Source organism: Pinus tabuliformis, chromosome X (genome assembly GCF_031772625.1).
Source record: "Pinus tabuliformis cultivar Carrire ecotype Pingquan chromosome X, CPIR1, whole genome shotgun sequence".
NCBI lineage: Eukaryota > Viridiplantae > Streptophyta > Pinopsida > Pinales > Pinaceae > Pinus > Pinus tabuliformis.
In genome coordinates, this window is record NC_142308.1 from 1025805215 (window position 1) to 1025822701 (window position 17487).

Consider the following 17487-nt stretch of genomic DNA (forward strand, 5'->3'; position numbering starts at 1 on the left):
ATCATTTTACTATGATTAGATTACAACCTTAATTTTTTAACCATAATTAGATTATAATGAGCTAAAAACCATGGTTTCGCCCCCAAATCCTCAAATACAGAGGGACTGGATTAGCCTCTTGATGCATATGAACAACATATGGAAATAGATATGCAAAGGATATATCAATGAAGCGATATGTAGTGCATTCTAATACATGTGACAAAGTTCCCCAAAGACACTCAAGCACGAGGACCTTACAATATGTTTCTTGTAGAAAGATGTGAGGGAAGGTCTCTAAGTTCATACACATATATGTGTTTTGTTGCCATGGTAAACCAACTAATGATCCCCTTTTGAAGCTTGTTTCAATTATATTCCACTATCATTTTTTGATATGTTTGTGGCTACCAAGAAGAAAAGGCATCAAAGAGCATGAAAAGGAAACAAGTGCATATAGGTTCATTTACAGAGTTATGGGGATGCACTAATAAGTGCATGAGAAAATGGAACAAAGTGGGGTGAAGTATAAGCTTCCTTATGACCAAATTTTGAATAGTTCATATATTCCAATTTTCAAGGTCATTTTGGTTGTAAATCAATAAGTAAATATTACAAGGAGCAATCAAGAAGCTAAATTAAGTGAGGTCTATACCTTTTCATGTTGTTGAACAAGTTAGGAACAATGCCATTCGATTGAGTAATTGATGGAAATATGCACCTATTCAAGCCATTTATGTTGGACAAGGATGAGGAAGAGAATGTACTTCCATTAGCGGAATATTTCACATAGAGTACCCTCAAGGAGTTGGAAGAAGGTCCATTTTTGCAAGAATTTAAAATGCACATAGGGGAAACAAGAAATATGATAGATTGTATTCAAAGAACAATTACAAAGGAAATAAAAATGGTATGAGAGGGACAATGTCAATTATTTGTTTAGTCACACTCGTCAATAGCTTTTGGGGAGAAAATGCTCCTAATTGGTGAGGTGTGATCTAAAAAGGATCATGGAAATGGAATGGTAAGGCGTACAATGCTATTCTTAATTGAATTGGTCATTACATCATGTTTAAATGGTTGATATCAAGTATTAGAAGCATAGGTCAAAATCATAACAACAAATGAAGCCATGGGCATTTCCTTGAGAATCAACATAAAGGATTGTAGGAAATGTCATGAAGGAAACTCACACAAGTTGAAGCAATGAGCGATTGATGTCTTTGAAAGTGAGATCACATCTCTCATAATTTAATCCAATCACACAAATTGACTCTAATGAAATCCTAACCCATTATTGAAATGAACTCACAATGATTTAGATGAAGGTAATCATGTATGATTAAGAAAAAAAGTATCGCAAATTTTGGAAAAAGGGATAAAATCACATATTTGCATTCGAAGGTGATCACAATAATTTATGTGAATTATAAACACTTAAGAATTCACAAAATTGTTAGAAAATGTGTTCTTGATGTAACTTTATTTGATGACTTGTTTAATGATATAAAATATTTTGGGACTACCAATTTCTTAGAGATAGTTCGCATCACCTATAGGTTTAGCACTCAACTCATAAGGGGTACATCGAGAATATGCAAGTTTTGGTAATTCCAAACATCTAGTGCTTTCTTCATTGACAAGAAGTTGGCACCACTTCATAATCACTATCACTATACTGTTGATATAATGTTGATTTTGTTAATAAAATTAATTAACTATATTGTTGATATGATATTGGTTTTGTTAATAAAAATATATGTTTATTAATATTAAAAAATGATAAACATTTAATTTTGTAATAATTAGTGAAAATGTTTTTACTTATTCATTTTAAAATATTAAAAATTCATTTCTATCAATTCATATATATATATATATATTAATTTAAAACCAATATTTCTTCCTTTATAATTTTTTTTTGACATATCCTTTAATTACAAATCTTTATCATCGATTTCTTCCTTAAGTATATATGCATCTAATAAACTCAGAACAGTTACAATCAATGCAAAATTAACCAAAGTTTTTTCTTTTGTTTCCATTTAGCCAAATGTTCTCCATTTTAAAACATTGACTTTGGCTTAAATACTATAACAATCCCAAAATTAAGCTCACCACAAATCTCAGGAGAGTGGGATAGAAAAGAAATAAAACTGGTTCAGAAATAGAATTCCATCTACTGCTACCATTAAAAGAAATATCAATCCACAAATCTCAGGAGAGTGGGATAGAAAAGAAATAAAACTGGATCAGAAATAGAATTCCATCTAGTGCTACCATTAAAAGAAATATCAATGGTCTTTCCCAAGAAAAACGCATTAACTGGAATATTTTTTTTTTTGGGTTTGTTCTTGCTCTCGTTTTCAGTTTTGCAGGACAAGTCACTACAAAGATGAGCGTCGGCTGAAGTCCTTTGGTTGAAAGAGGAGCCCGCCAACCCTACCTTGTTATCCACAAAATGTTGACCCTGAAAAAAAAGAATGCAGCGATTTGGTCGTGTGTTGCAGAAAAATTAAGCTTCGTATACTCGGCATTCATCCGTTGCTGGATTGGTCTTGCAGAAGTCATCGAGAGGGTCACCGCTGCCACCCTTCCCAGCCCCTGGCCATTTGGCTGCCACCAAGTGTGCAAGATCTACAACTCTTTGGCTGTGTATTGCAACAAACAACATCAGATATACATTCATTCTTATTATCACTTCAACAGTCGACAAGCATTTCATTCATCTAAATTCTTCAAATCTCAAAATCATATTAATCCATGCATTAAATTTTTATATTAAACTTCTCTTATAAAAAAATTTGAATTCTGAATACAAAAATGAGATTGCCCAATGGGCTAGAGTAAAATAGAGGTAGATTGCCCTATTCGTATTTTTGTTTAAGGTATTTGTGAACCGTTCAAACCACTAAAATTTTATGGGGAAAAGTTTAGTCATAGATATAGATAAACAATTCACCGATTTGAAATAAAATGAAAAACAGAGTTACCAAACAATTGAAAAACAGTTACCAAACAATTACCAAGATTAAAAAAATACCTGTAACCCCATTCGTTGTCGTACCAAGCTACCACTTTAACCATGTCATCTCCCATTACCATGGTGAGAGAAGAATCCACTGTGGAGGAAACATCTGAACAGCGGAAGTCCACGGACACGAGGGGAACATCACACACTGCAAGAATTCCTTTGAGGGGTCCATTGGCAGCATTCCTGAAGGCAGCGTTCACATCTTCCGCAGAGACTCCTTTCTTCTCAACGTTGACCACCAAGTCCACAACCGAGACGTTGGGAGTGGGCACACGCAGAGCAATGCCATTCAGCTTCCCCTTGAGCTGGGGCAACACTAGAGATACCGCCTTGGCTGCACCTGTAGTAGTTGGAACTATGTTCAGCGCCGCCGCCCGTGCTCTTCTCAAATCACGGTGCGATGCATCCAGCAGTCTCTGCAATAAGTCATCCAATCTTAAAATCAATTAACTACCACAACATTTCCTGTAATATGAGTGAGCATGGGGGTGTATTGACAAATAACAAATACAGGCACCTGATCGCCGGTGTATGAGTGGGTTGTTGTCATAGTCCCTTTTACAATGCCTGCAACGTGGCCACGCTATTATTACTAGGTTCACTGAGAGATATTGACAGCTATAAAACAACTTATAATTTGAGTGGGATATATAATTTGAGTTTTGAGTGGGATATATAATTTGAGTGGGTTTAATACTTAAGAGTATTTGTTTTTTTGTGTTACATCTTTATTTTTTTGTTACATCTTTAAATATAAAGATGAAAGAATATATATGACTTCCTAGATTTTAATGATATTTTAATTTCGTAGAGGTGGATACCTTGTCCAAGAGTGTCTTCATAGACTTTAACCATAGCATCCGTAAGCTGAGATGAATATTTATACAAAGATGGGAAAATATATATAGCTTCATAGACTTATAGTCACATCCTAATCTTGTAGAGGTGGATACCTTGTGCAAGAATACCTTGTCCAAGAATGTCTTCATAAACTTTATAATCTTGTAGAAGTGGATACTTGTCCAGTAGTCTCTTCATAGATTTTAAGAGTAACACCCGTAAACTGAGATGAGTAAGTGATCAAGAAAACCTCGTACTATGAGATGAGTACTTTGTCTTAAAAAGCCTTACACCAATTGATATATACCTTAAACATAAGTTTAAAGAGAAAATCCATATAAACCAAAGCTAATCCCTTTGTTTTCAAAGTGGATCAACAAAGTTTGACATTCTAGCAACACATCTTCTCTCATATTGAGAGTAGATGCTCAATTCAACTTAATCACGGTATATCCAGGTTGCAGCTCAACTCAACTACTCTGGCTAATAAACAGCTCTGAGTAACGCTTAACAATCACTTCAATTAATTTTGACTAATTTAATCAAAAAGCAATATAATGTTATAATAATCCCTAAATCAACCATCTACAGACGGTGATAACAATTCTCAGACAGTAGATCCAGTCTTTCTCACTATACTTTCTTAACAGCTCCATTCATTTTCTAATCATTCCTCGCTCGACTGAAAGGATTACACATAGAATTTAAGCATATACCAATTTGCTACCACTGGTAATAGTTCCAGAGCTCCCCTTAGACTCTGCCACAGGAACATTCTACAGATTGATATCATGGTCAGCACTTTACTAATTGGGAATGGTCAGTAAGAACACAAAACAGCTTAGTAGGAACCCACATTAGATGTTTTGTCATGTTTTCTCCCACAGAATACATAACGTTATAGTTAACATATAAATGCCTTAGAGTGCCTTGATCTTAAGAGCCTACTGAACAAATCTATTTGGAAACATAGCTCTCTGTGAAATGGCCTTTAGGAGATCAAACAGGCTGTCCAAAACTACCATAAGATATACCGTTTTTATAAAAATTCCACAAGGATATAGGGTTCATTTTTGCGATATCTTGATTAATCTCAAATGGGCACACGAAAACAAATACCAGAAATCAGGAAGCAATTACATACCGAACTCTTCATCCAGGACCTTGACGAATGGAGCAAGGCAGTTTGTTGTGCAAGAGGCATTGCTGCACAATGAGTTTACACTACGTCAGATGTAGATATCAGACCCATAAAAGAACACAATTTAATAAAGGATTGTAATTATTACCATAGCTTCAGCTTCAACCATTTGAAATTGAGCCTTAGAAGAAGAAATTAGTATATAGTTGCAATGATTACCAGGATTGCTGAAAGTGAAAAATGTGATTCCGAATATGAAGCTTTCCAAACAAATGGCAGGATGAGTTTTTACCTAACAATGTTGGAGACCTCGTCAGAGTAGTCTCCTTCATTGACTCCAACAACATAGGTTGGAATATCAGCGCCCTTGGCAGGAGCTGTAATGATCACCTTCTTTGCCCCGGCCTGGATGTGCTTCCCTGCCCCGGGTCCGTCCACAAACACTCCAGTACCCTGCATCATTGCATTGCAGGCTCTTGTAATTGATGTGGAGTCCTACTGAATTACCAGCTACCAGCTTCAATACTGACACTTGTGTTTTAAAGAATTATTCACTAAGCCTGGTCATCTTTATTTAAATGGCATATTTTGGGATGTTTGTAAATCTAACAGACTGGAGCAAATTCAATTGTTTGAATTCTCTCTTTTCTATTAAATTTAAATTTCAAGGTTCTAGTTTACAATTTCCTTAGCTCCTGTCTATTAAATTTCCAGAAATTTCTATAGTACAGATACAAAAAGAGCCCTGCCTCCTCTAGACACAGAAAGCCCTACCTCGATGACAATGTCGATACCAAGCTCCGCCCATGGCAATTTGAGGGGGTCTCTGCTCGAAACAACGAGAATGGGTTTCCCATCCACGCTTATAGTTTCCTTATCTATTACCTTCACATCAGCTTTAAAAGTTCCCAGCATCGAATCATATTTCAGAAGATGAGAAGCCTGCACCCACACAAGAAAATTATAAAATCAAAACATCCCCCACAACCCCCTCTCCAAAAGAAAAAACATACTAAACCAGGTCCCCCTGTTTTAACTTACATTTTTTACACCGCCACTGTCATTAACTACAACTACTTCAAGAGGTGACTCCTTGCGGCCATGCCAGCAACGAAGAAAATTGCGTCCAATGCGCCCAAATCCATTAATAGCCACTTTCAACTTCGCCACTGTTTCTCCCCTAACACCTCCAGAATTGCCAGCCTGACTTCAATTACTACAGTATCAGTAATTTAAAATATTGATTTGTTCAAATCAGGTGAGCTTTATTGAGTAATCCAGAACAATTGGTACTAGTATTGACTCACCTTAGCTACAACCTGAGAGGCAAGTGCATCAAAGAGGCTGAGGTTGTTCTCCCGTGCTTGTCTTCCATATGTGATGCAGCCAGAAGTCGACTTCAGCCCCGCAAACTCTGATATTTCAACCCTCTACATGCCACCAATTAATTGTTAACAAAAAGTTTCTGTGACACATAAAGAGAAAAGAAGCATTTATTGCATGAAACCTATGAATGGGCGTGAATGAGAATAGACCTGAAAGAAACAAACCTTGAAGGTGGAGGGAAGTGATTGGGTCGAAGAGGAGGATCTGGCAGCTGCTGGAGTACACGCAGGAGCCGCTGCTATGATGGCAGCAGCTGGTGAGGATGAAGCAAGAGTCATCCTTATCCTTCTCCTTCACCTGTGCTGGCTGGGGGTTGATGTTATGTATTGTGATCAGACATAACAAAACCAACTCCTGTGATAAATGGATTATGTAGGAAAGGATCCACATAAATGTGTGGTGAACGTTTGCATGATCTAAATTTTTTGATAAAACTGTCTCCTCCACAAGCCCCTCCTTCTATCTGGACCAGGGTCACAAATAATCTAACACGTGCCCCATTGGATAACTCTACCACTGTGGCAATGTTAGGATGTCCAATCGAAATCACCGTTGGTTGCAAATTGCCCTGTTCAACATGTGATTGTTGAGAGTGGCATATCCTTACAGATGCCTTGGCTAATAACCCAAATGAGCTTTGTTAGAACTGAGGGGCTGAGTTTTCTTGGAATAGGTACCGTTGGACATTAAGTAATTAATTATTTGATTTCCATTTGTTCTTCATATACTTGTTATTTGTAATTTGTTTGAAAATAAATGTGAAGCCATCTTACAAACATAAGGTAGGTTCGTGTTTATTTTATAAATGTTTTTTGGGTTAGGGGAGTTTAAATTTATAGTTTTGTTCATCCCTTTTAATAGAGAAATTGGAAACACTGTGAATTTTGAAAGTAATTTGAAAAATTGTGAATTTTGAGAGTAATTTTGGTGTCTAAAAATTTTGATGAAGGATGTGTGAGTGAGAAATTGGAAACATTGTGAATTTTAAGAGAGAGTGATTTGGGTGTTTGAGATTTTTAAATGAAAGAAAGGATTTGTGATTCAGAAATTGAAAATATTGTGAATTTTGAGAGTAATTTGGGTGTTTAAAAATTTTGATAAAGGAAGGATTTGTGATTGAGAAGGGAATACTGTGAAACAAAATATATGTCAATAAAAAATTGTGTTTATTTTTTAAATAGTAGTATTGAAATTTTGATAGAGAAAATAGAGATCATCATATTTTTGTTTTTTTAATGGAAGGGTTGTTTGAGTTGTTGTAGTGTTAGAGAGTTTTTTTGGTTGAGGTGAGGGACATGAATTTAAACCAATGACATATTAGGGAGGTATTAGAGTATAAACCTAGAAGAAATGTGCTATGAATAAGCTCGCAATGTATGATAATGTTGGCATATTAAATGTAATAACCCGAACAACGAAATAATCAACCAATATGGCACATCTAGGTGTTCTAGTTAAAAATAATTGGAATCAAAACATTGAACACAACAAGATATAGAAATGCAGCCTTTATTTATATTAATAATTATAAATCCAAGATACCATACAACTCAGTGTGCTATTCCATCCTTCATGCTAAATGATCCTAAATGGATCCTTCGATACCTGGATCCCAAACAATCCTCTAACCAATCCTACTCCCAATGGATTCTACTAGATCCCAATGCCACCTAAGTCCTAAGACCTACGGGTTATGGTACCATCTCATCCCTCCATCATTGTCCGTGCCAAAGGGCCCAAGCTGCAATATGCCCTTGGTTGTGAGTATCCTCCTAGGAATCAACCCATCAATAGAATACCAACTCATAATCTCTCGTCAATCCATACCCTGGGAAGGATGAATACCAACAAATCTACTATGTTGATGTTGCTCGATGCTCAACTCATGGTGCTCTATTCGGTCACCCAACATGATGCATTTGGAAAACTCTGCCCTGCGCTTGCTAGTGTATAAAGGTGGGTTGGTAGTGTTGCAAGATGCATCTATGTACTCCAGTACAGGGTTGCTCTGGAACTCCCAACTGTACTCCTCTTGCTGCTTTGTGAGGGACTTGAGTCATTCCTCAACATTAGATAGCTTAGTCGTTGATTCAGCACATACCCCTATGAGCTCCTCAATTTTCCTATTCTCCTATAAGACAATGTCTCGGATTGTCCAAACTCTATGCTTCAACATCATAATATATTTCTTGAAATGCATGATCTTTTCCCGAAAATCCTTTCCTGGAAATTCTGGTGCTCTGTTGAATTCTTCTGTATCTTTCTGCATTGGTTGCTCAATTATCATAGCCCCAGCTTGAACCTTTGACCAACTCTCCAGAAATGGCTCATCTTGCATACTATATTTTTCATGTTGCTCATTATGATCATGCTCATCATATTGGCTTACCATCACTGGCTCCTCATTTAAGTCTCCTTGAATGTCTTCTTCCTGACCTTCTCCACTTGTGGGGACAATTTGTTGTCCATCCTCTTTGGTTGTTAGACATGGATGCACTGGTGGACTCTTATTTACACTTGATTGCTCATGCTCTTCATGGATGTCTTGCATGTATTTTTGAATAGCATTGTGTTGTTGCTCACCATCTGTACTTGATTGCTCGGATCCTTTAGATGAATCCTCATGGTCTAAAGGAATTACCTCTAGTTTTTTCCTTTTTGCCTCCATCTGATCACATGGACATGAATGGTTAAGTTCCCAAGATCCCTTGCATACAAAGTATAGGCTTTTCCTCCTTAGTTCATTCTTGCTTTCTCCACAAATCCTTGTTAGTTCCTCCTTGGTCAACTTCATTTTAAGTAGTTTGATGTTCTATTTGACCAACCCCTCAACTAGTTCATAGGCAATAGGTGATACAATTAGCTCCTTCCTCCAAATGGCCAACAATTTGGACCTCAATTGTTTGCAGATGGCCTTATCTTCTCCTAAGATTAGGGACATGATATTTTGCATGTCTGTTTTGACAAATTTTGGATGAGATGTTGTAGTGAAGATGCAAAAGCATTGGAGCATCTAAAGGATTAAGTCATCACATTCTAGATCTAGCATAAGTATAACAAATCTGGATTTTTCCATGCATTCTAAAATTTTGCATCTCTGAAAGAAAGTAATAAGAGTGATATTGTCTAATCCTTGGAGGGCTCCTACCATTACTCGAAAAATCCTCCTCATGATGTCATCATTGTAGGGTGGTAGCAGCATTGTTAAGGCTAAGATTTTACTAAGACAAGCGGCAACTGTGAGTTTAACTTTTTCACAAGAATGCTCCAAGAACCTAGGTTGTATCAAAGTAAGCATGGATGGCTTCAAGGCCCAACTTGACCCTTTCTAGTCTGATTGCTCTATGAGACATAAAGCTATGTATAATTTGTCTAACAGTAGGACGACATATTTTGATTTTGTTCTCTACATTTTGGATCCAAGTTCAAAGAGACACTTGCTTTTTACATCTTCCTTCTGGATATCCTTTGATTATTTAAGGATAGCATGGATATTCTGAGAGAAAGGCCTGTTGTTCTGCTCTTGCTTATGATCTGGAGGTTGTTTCCATTTTTGATCCACTGAAATATTGCAGCCCAGAGGACCAGCGGATGTACTACTATGTTGATTCCTGAGGCGTTTCCAAAAGTAAATTGATGACATTATGGCTTGGCATCAATAGATTTTGATGCTTGATCTTCCTTCTCTCTCCTTGGCTTTCTTCAATAAAATTGATTTACCTCCTTTGAGCAAAGATAACAAATTGTTCTCCTGCAAGCAATAAAATTTTGTAATAGCGATATTCTCCTCAACTCGGCCTCTTCCCAATTTGCACAAATCATTAATATAACTTGGCCTTAGTCCCTTAGTCCCTTATGAAAGTTGGTGTCACAATAAATCTTGACCTCCTTAATTCTGGCCAGTTCGACTTCTGTTATAACTTTGGAAACTCGCCCTCCGCTTCAACACACAAGTGTCGAACCATTCCACTTCAGGAAGTGTATGATGTGGCCATAATGAGAGAATAAACTTTGTTTCTTGATCCAGGTGGATATTGGTGGCCACCTGCCTATTCCACTTAGACCCCCACCATTGTTTCTTTAAGCTTTTAAGTTTCCTTATTTGTAGCAAAATTTACTATTTTTGGCAGTTTTTTTCGGGTCCTAAACTTTTAGAGCCATTTTGAGGCCCTAAACGACGTTTTTTTTAAAACTAAGACCAACATGGGTCATTTACCAATGTTATTCATTTAAAAGTTGTAGTACTCGGATGGATATTTCTAGCAAGGTATTGTGCACATCAAACGAAGATCGTATGCAAAAGTTAGGACCCCGGGAAGTTGATGCACCAATTTACCCAAACATGGCCCGTAGTTTGGCGCTTCATCTCCTAGGGTTACGTTTTTGGATGTTCAAGGTTTTCCATTGTTTCTCAATAATAAATAGGCCTTTGAGCCTCATTGTAACACAATTCAGAGGCATGTAGTCGCTACTTCTCTTCTCAAAGATAAGCTACCATTGCCAGAGCTAGTCTTAATTCTATTATGTTTGTAAGCATATTTCAGTATTTAATATTACTAAAATGAATTGTTATTTCTACTGCGTCTTTGTATTTATAGTTATATCTATAATTTGTTGCATTCCTATTTGAATATGGATCAGTGGTATCAGAGCAGTTTGCTTTTTCTCTTTTTTCATTGCATGTCCCCAACGAGGTTAGGATATAAGGAGTTAGGGCTCAATCTGGTTGAACCTTTGCAAGATCAACCTCGCAAACCCTGATGACCACCCATGGGGGAAGAAAAGAAAAACGAGGGGGTGGGAGATCCTATCAAAATATTTCTCGAAGAGGCCCTCAAGAAATAAAGGAATGAAATGATGGATAACTTTGCCCAGATCCTTCAACGGTTTCCCACTGGCAACGCATCCACATCCAACAGCACATCTGGAGGCTCCACTCCTTTTCAGGTACAAGTAAACTTTGACATTCCCATATTTGAGGGCCAAATAGATGCAGACATCATAGATAAATGGTTAAATTTGCTAGAAGGATATTTTTTTGTTCATGATTTTTCCAGCCAAGAAAATATTACTTTTCCTCTTCTTAAAGTCACCCCCCACGTCAAGGACTGGTGGGAAACCTATTGTGAGCAGAAGGATGAAAGTACAACCTCATTATTTTCAGCTGCACCCACTTGGAATTCATTCTTGGATTCCATCAAGGAGGAGTACTACCATGTCAGGAGCTATGAGGATAAATACATAAAGTGGACAACGCTGCGATAGGGAAGTGACCAAGATGTGCCAGAGTTTACCAATGTTTTTCGTACCCTTTGTATGAAGTTGGGTATCAAGGATTCTGAGAAACATTTGGTACTCAAGTACTGCATCTGCCTACAAAGGTACATCCATGACGAGATGTAGTTCCTAGACATCTCCTCGCTTAGCACGCCATATCGATACACTGTTAAGATCGAGCAGAAGTTTAAATAGAAGAAGTGAGACTTTGGATCTACGAATATGAAGCAAAGGAAATGTTCACCCAAGCTGCATAACAAAGGACAAAGCCAAGGCAGGGCGACCCAAGACAACCCTCCAAAGCCGCAAGCAAAGAAAAACACCATGAAGCTGAAGAAGGACACGAGAAAGTGGTGTGAGTTCCATAAGAGCTCCACTCACAACATGATCCGGATTTAAACAGGAACGCAACAAATTACAGAGATAACCATATACACAAAGATGCAGCGGAAATAATACTTCATTTAATTAATGGAAAATACTGAAATATGCATACAACCAGAAATAGAAATAAACCAGCTAGGGCGATCGTAGCTTATCTCTGAGAAGAGATGTGATGGCTACATGCCTCTGAACTGTTAAAAACTGTATTACAATGAGGCTCGAAGGCCTATTTATCGTTGAGAAACAATGGAAAACCCTTCACATCCCGAAACCTAGCCCTAGAAGATGAAACGCCAAATTGTGGGCCCCGTTTGGGTAAATTGGTACATCAATTTCCCGGGGTCGTAACTTTGGCATACGATCTCCGTTTGACGCGTACAATAGCTCGTTAGAAAGATCTATCCGAGTACTACCACTTTGGGAGGCAACATCGGTCCATGGACCCATGTTGCCCCAGAATCCCAAAAAAACGTCGTTTAGGGCCTCAAAACGGCTCTGGAAGTTCAGGACCCGAAAAACTGTTAAAAATAGTAAGTTGTGCTACAATTAAGGAAACCGAAAATGCTGAGAAAGACAATGGTGGGGGTCCAGGTGGACTTGGTAGGTGGCCACCAATATCCACCTGGATCATTCCCTGGACAATGGTGGGGGTCCAGGTGGACTTGGCAGGTGGCCACCAATATCCACCTGGATCATTCCTCCCCCCTTAGGAAGCAATGGTCCCCATTGCGTTGAGCTCCTCCATGAGATGAGGAAACTTCTGCTGAACTTGTTCCCTGGTGAGCCACTTGCCCTGCTGAAGGAGTTGGCCTGCTTTAACAACTCGATACAATTGGATATTCTGTTGGCGATTGTTCTTGATCTGTGTGTCCATGATCCGATCAGTTGCAGCTTGTTCCATGGAATCTGGATTTAATTCTGTGGGTTTGAGCTGTTCTGCAATGTCGGATGTGTCTAGTAATGGTGGAAAGTATGGCCGAAGGCGGTCCACATTGAACACTGGGTGCAGGCCAAGGAATGGGGGAATGCTGAGCTCAAATGCATTGTCTCCCATAGCCTTAGTAATGGTGTAAGGACCATATCGGAGTGGTCTCAATTTCTGATAGGCTCCAGTAAGGCGTTCCTTTTGCAAATGCAACCAGACTTTGTCGCCCACTTGGAACTTGTGTGGCACCCGGTGTTGATCATGTCGCTGCTTGTACTTGGCATTTAATTTCTCAAGAATTTCATGGACCTGCTGGCAAATATGTTGGATGCGCTCAATGAAGCTGGTGGCCTTATCTGTTTCGGACTGGACATGAGCTGAATTCATTTGAGTAGCTGCAAGGGGCATGGCCACATCAATGGCGCATAGTGGCTGGAATCCCAAACCCACCTGAAAAGGGCTATGGCCAGTGGAGTTGTGAAGAGCTCGGTTATAGCTGTGCTGAACATAGGGGAGGCTCTCGTCCCATGTGCGTGGATGCTTTGAGTTATACATGCGCAGAATGTGCATAATCATCCTGTTGACAACCTCTGTCTGGCCATCAGTTTGAGGATGGAAGGCTGTGGACTTCATGAGTTTGGTGTCCAGAATTGACCAGAGACTGGACCAAAATGTGCTGAGAAACCGACTGTCCCGATCTGAGATGATAGACTGTGGGATCCCAAAGTGCACCCACACTCATTCAAAGAAGAGTTTAGCAGTGGCTTCTGCTGTGATATTCTTCTTGCAGGCCATCATAATGGCCATCTTCGAGAACCTGTCGACGACCAAAAAAACACAGTCATTTCCATGCTTAGTGGAAGGAAGGCCTGACATGTAATCCATGGAGATGGATTCCCAAGGTCGACTAGGGGTAGGCAACGGGGTATAGAGGCTGTGCTTCTTAATGGTCGGTTTGGCAATGGCACAGGCAGTACATGATCGGATGTACTTCCCAACATCCTATCGAAGATTCGGCCAATAGAAATAATTTTGCAGTACTGCCACTGTTTTCTCGACCCCGAAATGCCCAGCAGCCCGACTGTAGTGTGCTTCCCAAATCATCTTGGCACGCTCGCTTGAAGAAACACAAAGGTGACCGAGGTGGCATAATAGGGCGTCCTAGAGGTGAAAATCTGCAACATGCCAACCCTCCAAGAGTGTCTGGTATGTGTGGACGAATTCTGGGTCGCTTTTGTAGAGAAGTGGCCAATCAGCAGTCTCGTGCCCACAAGAGTTGAGCACGGTGGTTAGTGCCATGATCGGTGGCCGACTGAGGCAATCTGCAACATTATTGGTGCTGCCCTTTTTATACTTGATATTCAAGTGAAACTGTTGCAGGTATGTAGACCACTTCTGATGGCGATCATTCTACAATTTCCCTTGGGTCTGTATGAACTGCAGAGGTCGGTGGTCTGTGTGGATGACCGTTTCCTTCCCCAAAATGTAATGCTTCCATTGTCGGCAGGCCTGTACAATGGAATACATCTCTTTATCATAAGTGGGGTACTTCCGGACTGTGTCTGAAAGTGTTTCACTGTGATATGCCACTGGGTGTCCATGTTGAGTAAGGACTGCCCCAATAGCATAGTCAGAGGCATCTGTCTCGACCTCAAATGATTGTTGTAAATCTGGTAACGCGGGCACTGGTGCCGTGCAGAGGCGATCCTTCAATTCCCTGAATGCCTTCTGTTGAGATTCAGACCAAAAGAATTTTGCTTTCGCCCCGCCCTTGGTGACTTGACTCAAGGGCCAAGAAATATGAGAAAACCCCAACACAAACTTGCGGTAGAAGTTGGCAAGACCTAGAAAGCTGCGGAGCTCTATTAGAGTGGTTGGAGAGGGCCAATCCCGAATGACTTGGATCTTGGCCGGATCGACATGCACCCCCTGTTCATCAATGATGTATCCCAGATACTGAACCTGGGTCATGCCAAAAGTGCATTTCTCCAAATTGGCACATAGCTTGTGTTGCCGCAGTGTTTGGAGAACCTGTTGGATGTGGTCGAGGTGCTCTTCCCAACTCTGGTTGAAGATCAGAATGCCATCCAAGTATACTACTACAAAGGATTTGGTGAATAGCCGCAAGATGTCATCCATTAGCGTCATAAAGGTTTCAGGAGCATTCGTCAATCCGAAAGGCATGACCAACCATTCGAAGAGGCCCTCCTTGGATTTGAAGGCAGTCTTCCACACATCGGAGGGTTCGATTGGTACCTGGTGATATCCTGACTTTAGATCGATCTTGCTGAAATATTTCGCCCCCTTTAGTTGGTCTAGGAGGTCATCAATCTGCGGGATCGGGTACCTATTACGGACAGTGATCTTGTTCAGCGCCCGATAGTCAATACAGAGTCTCCACGTCCCATCCTTCTTCTGTACCAACACGATCGGGCTCCCACAGGGCGATGAACTCGGACGGATGTGACCTTTCTGCAGGAGCTCCTGAATCTACCTCTTGATTTCATTGTTCTCCGGAACGGAGCGCCGATAAATTGGTCCATTGGGTAGCGGCGCACCTGGGGTTAGATCGATGGGGTGCTTGACTTGACAGTGCAGAGGAACCCCTGCCGGGGAGGCAAAGATGTCCTCGTACTCCTTCACAACCTTGTCCATCTATAGTTGTCGTGCAGAGGGACCCCGTTTGGAGGCCGCGGCCACTGTCTTCTTCTTTCCTTGAGGGCGTATCATCAGGAAAACAAATTTCCTGGTTTTGGAAATGATCTTACTGCATTGTTTTGCAGTAATCAAAGAGATGGTGGCAGGTGGTGCTACCTCTGGTATCCTGAACAACTTATTTCCCAATGTAGTAATAACAGCACGGGGTCTTGATTCATACACAGCATGTCGCTTCCACAAGTATGGTTGTCCTAGTAATACATCACAAACTTCAAGGGGAGCAATGTCACACAATACCTCATCCGTGAAGGGCTTGATGTTGTATGGAAGGCGACACTGTTGGCTCACGCGAAGATCTCGTCCTTGGTGAAGCCACCCAATGGTGTATGGTTGTGGATGTGCTGTGGTCGGTAAGCCCAACCGCTTCACGACCTTTGCCAAAATGAGGTTCTTTTGACTCCCGCTATCAACAATGAACTATATCGGGGAGCCCTTTACCCACATCTGGGAGTGGAAGAGACGCTCCTCCTCCTCTGGATCTTCGGGTTCATTTTTCTAGATCTTTGCGGTAGCAACAGTGGCGCTAGGATCCGCATCAATGATCTGCTTCCCTTTTTCATACCCCTTATCGGGTTCTGACTTAGAGTCGGAACATGCATCTGATTCTGAAACCTTTAGCTCAGCCACCAGTGACTGCTTGGCCCGACACTCACTTGTGTTGTGAGTGGAGCTCTTATGGAACTCGCACCATTTTCTAGTGTCCTTTCTCCGCTTCGCGGCGTTGTTCTTTGCTTGCGGCTTCGGCTGGTTGTCTTGGGCTGTCCCACCTTGGCTTTGTCCTTTGTTCTGTGGTTTAGGGGCACCTTTCCCCTGCTTTGGATTCCCAGATCCAAAGTCTCGCTTCTTTTGTTTAAACTTCTGCTCGACCTTGACGGCATATCGGTATGCTGCGCCGAGCGAGGGGATGTTTAGGAATTGTATTTCTTCCTGGATGTACTTGTGCAGGCAGCCACGGTATTTGAGTATCAAATGTTGCTCCGAATCCTTGATACCCAACTTTATGCAAAGGGTATGGAAAAGATTGGTGAACTCCGGCACGTCTTGGTCCCTTCCCTGCCACAACGTGGTCCACTTTATGTATTCATCCTCATAGCTTCCGACAGGGTAGTACTGCTCCTTGATGGCATCCCGGAACGAATCCCAGGTGGGTGCGGCTGAAAATAGTGAGCCAGTACTTTCATCCTTCTGCTCGCAGTAGGTTTCCCACTAGTCCTTGACGTGGGGGGCTGCTTTGAGAAGAGCAAAAACAATCTTTTCCCGACTCGAAAATTCATGAACAAAAAAATAACCCTCTAGCAGATTTAACCATTTATCTACGGCATCTGCGTCTATCTAACCCTCGAATATGGGGATTTCAAAATTAACTTGTACCTTAAAGGGTGTGGCGTTTCCAGAGTAACTGCTAGAAGCCGATGCGTTGCTTCTGGGTAGCCGCTGAAGGATCTGGGCAAAGTTGTCCATCATCGCGTTCCATTGTCGCTCGAGGGCTTCTTCGAGCAAGATTTTGATGGGATCTCCTGCCCCCTCGTCTTTCTTCTTGTCCGCCATGGGAGGCCGTCGGGATTTGCGAGGCTGGTCTTGCAAAGGTTCAACCAGTTCAAGCCCTAACTCCTTATATCCCAACCTTGTTGGGGACATGCAAAGAAAAACAGAGAAAAAGCAGACTGCTCTGATACCACTGATCCGGATTTAAACAGGAACGCAAAAAATTACAGAGATAACCATATACACAAAGATGCAACGGAAATAATACTTCATTTCATTAATGGAAAATACTGAAATATGCATACAACCAGAAATGGA

General features: G+C 40.6%; 1 protein-coding gene across 1 annotated transcript; it reads right to left on the reverse strand.

Moving 5' to 3' along the window:
• Positions 1-1995: 1995 nt before the first annotated feature.
• Positions 1996-6734, reverse strand: LOC149143254 (glyceraldehyde-3-phosphate dehydrogenase B, chloroplastic-like). The gene is made up of 9 exons (XM_089453251.1): positions 6545-6734; positions 6302-6424; positions 6036-6197; positions 5769-5936; positions 5287-5447; positions 4998-5059; positions 3531-3580; positions 3023-3429; positions 1996-2630 (listed from the first exon to the last, which is right to left on the reverse strand). Exons 1-9 carry the CDS (start codon positions 6656-6658, stop codon positions 2495-2497), a joined length of 1383 nt encoding a protein of 460 aa, XP_089309377.1. The 5' UTR covers positions 6659-6734; the 3' UTR covers positions 1996-2494.
• Between the last annotated feature and the right edge of the window lie 10753 nt (positions 6735-17487).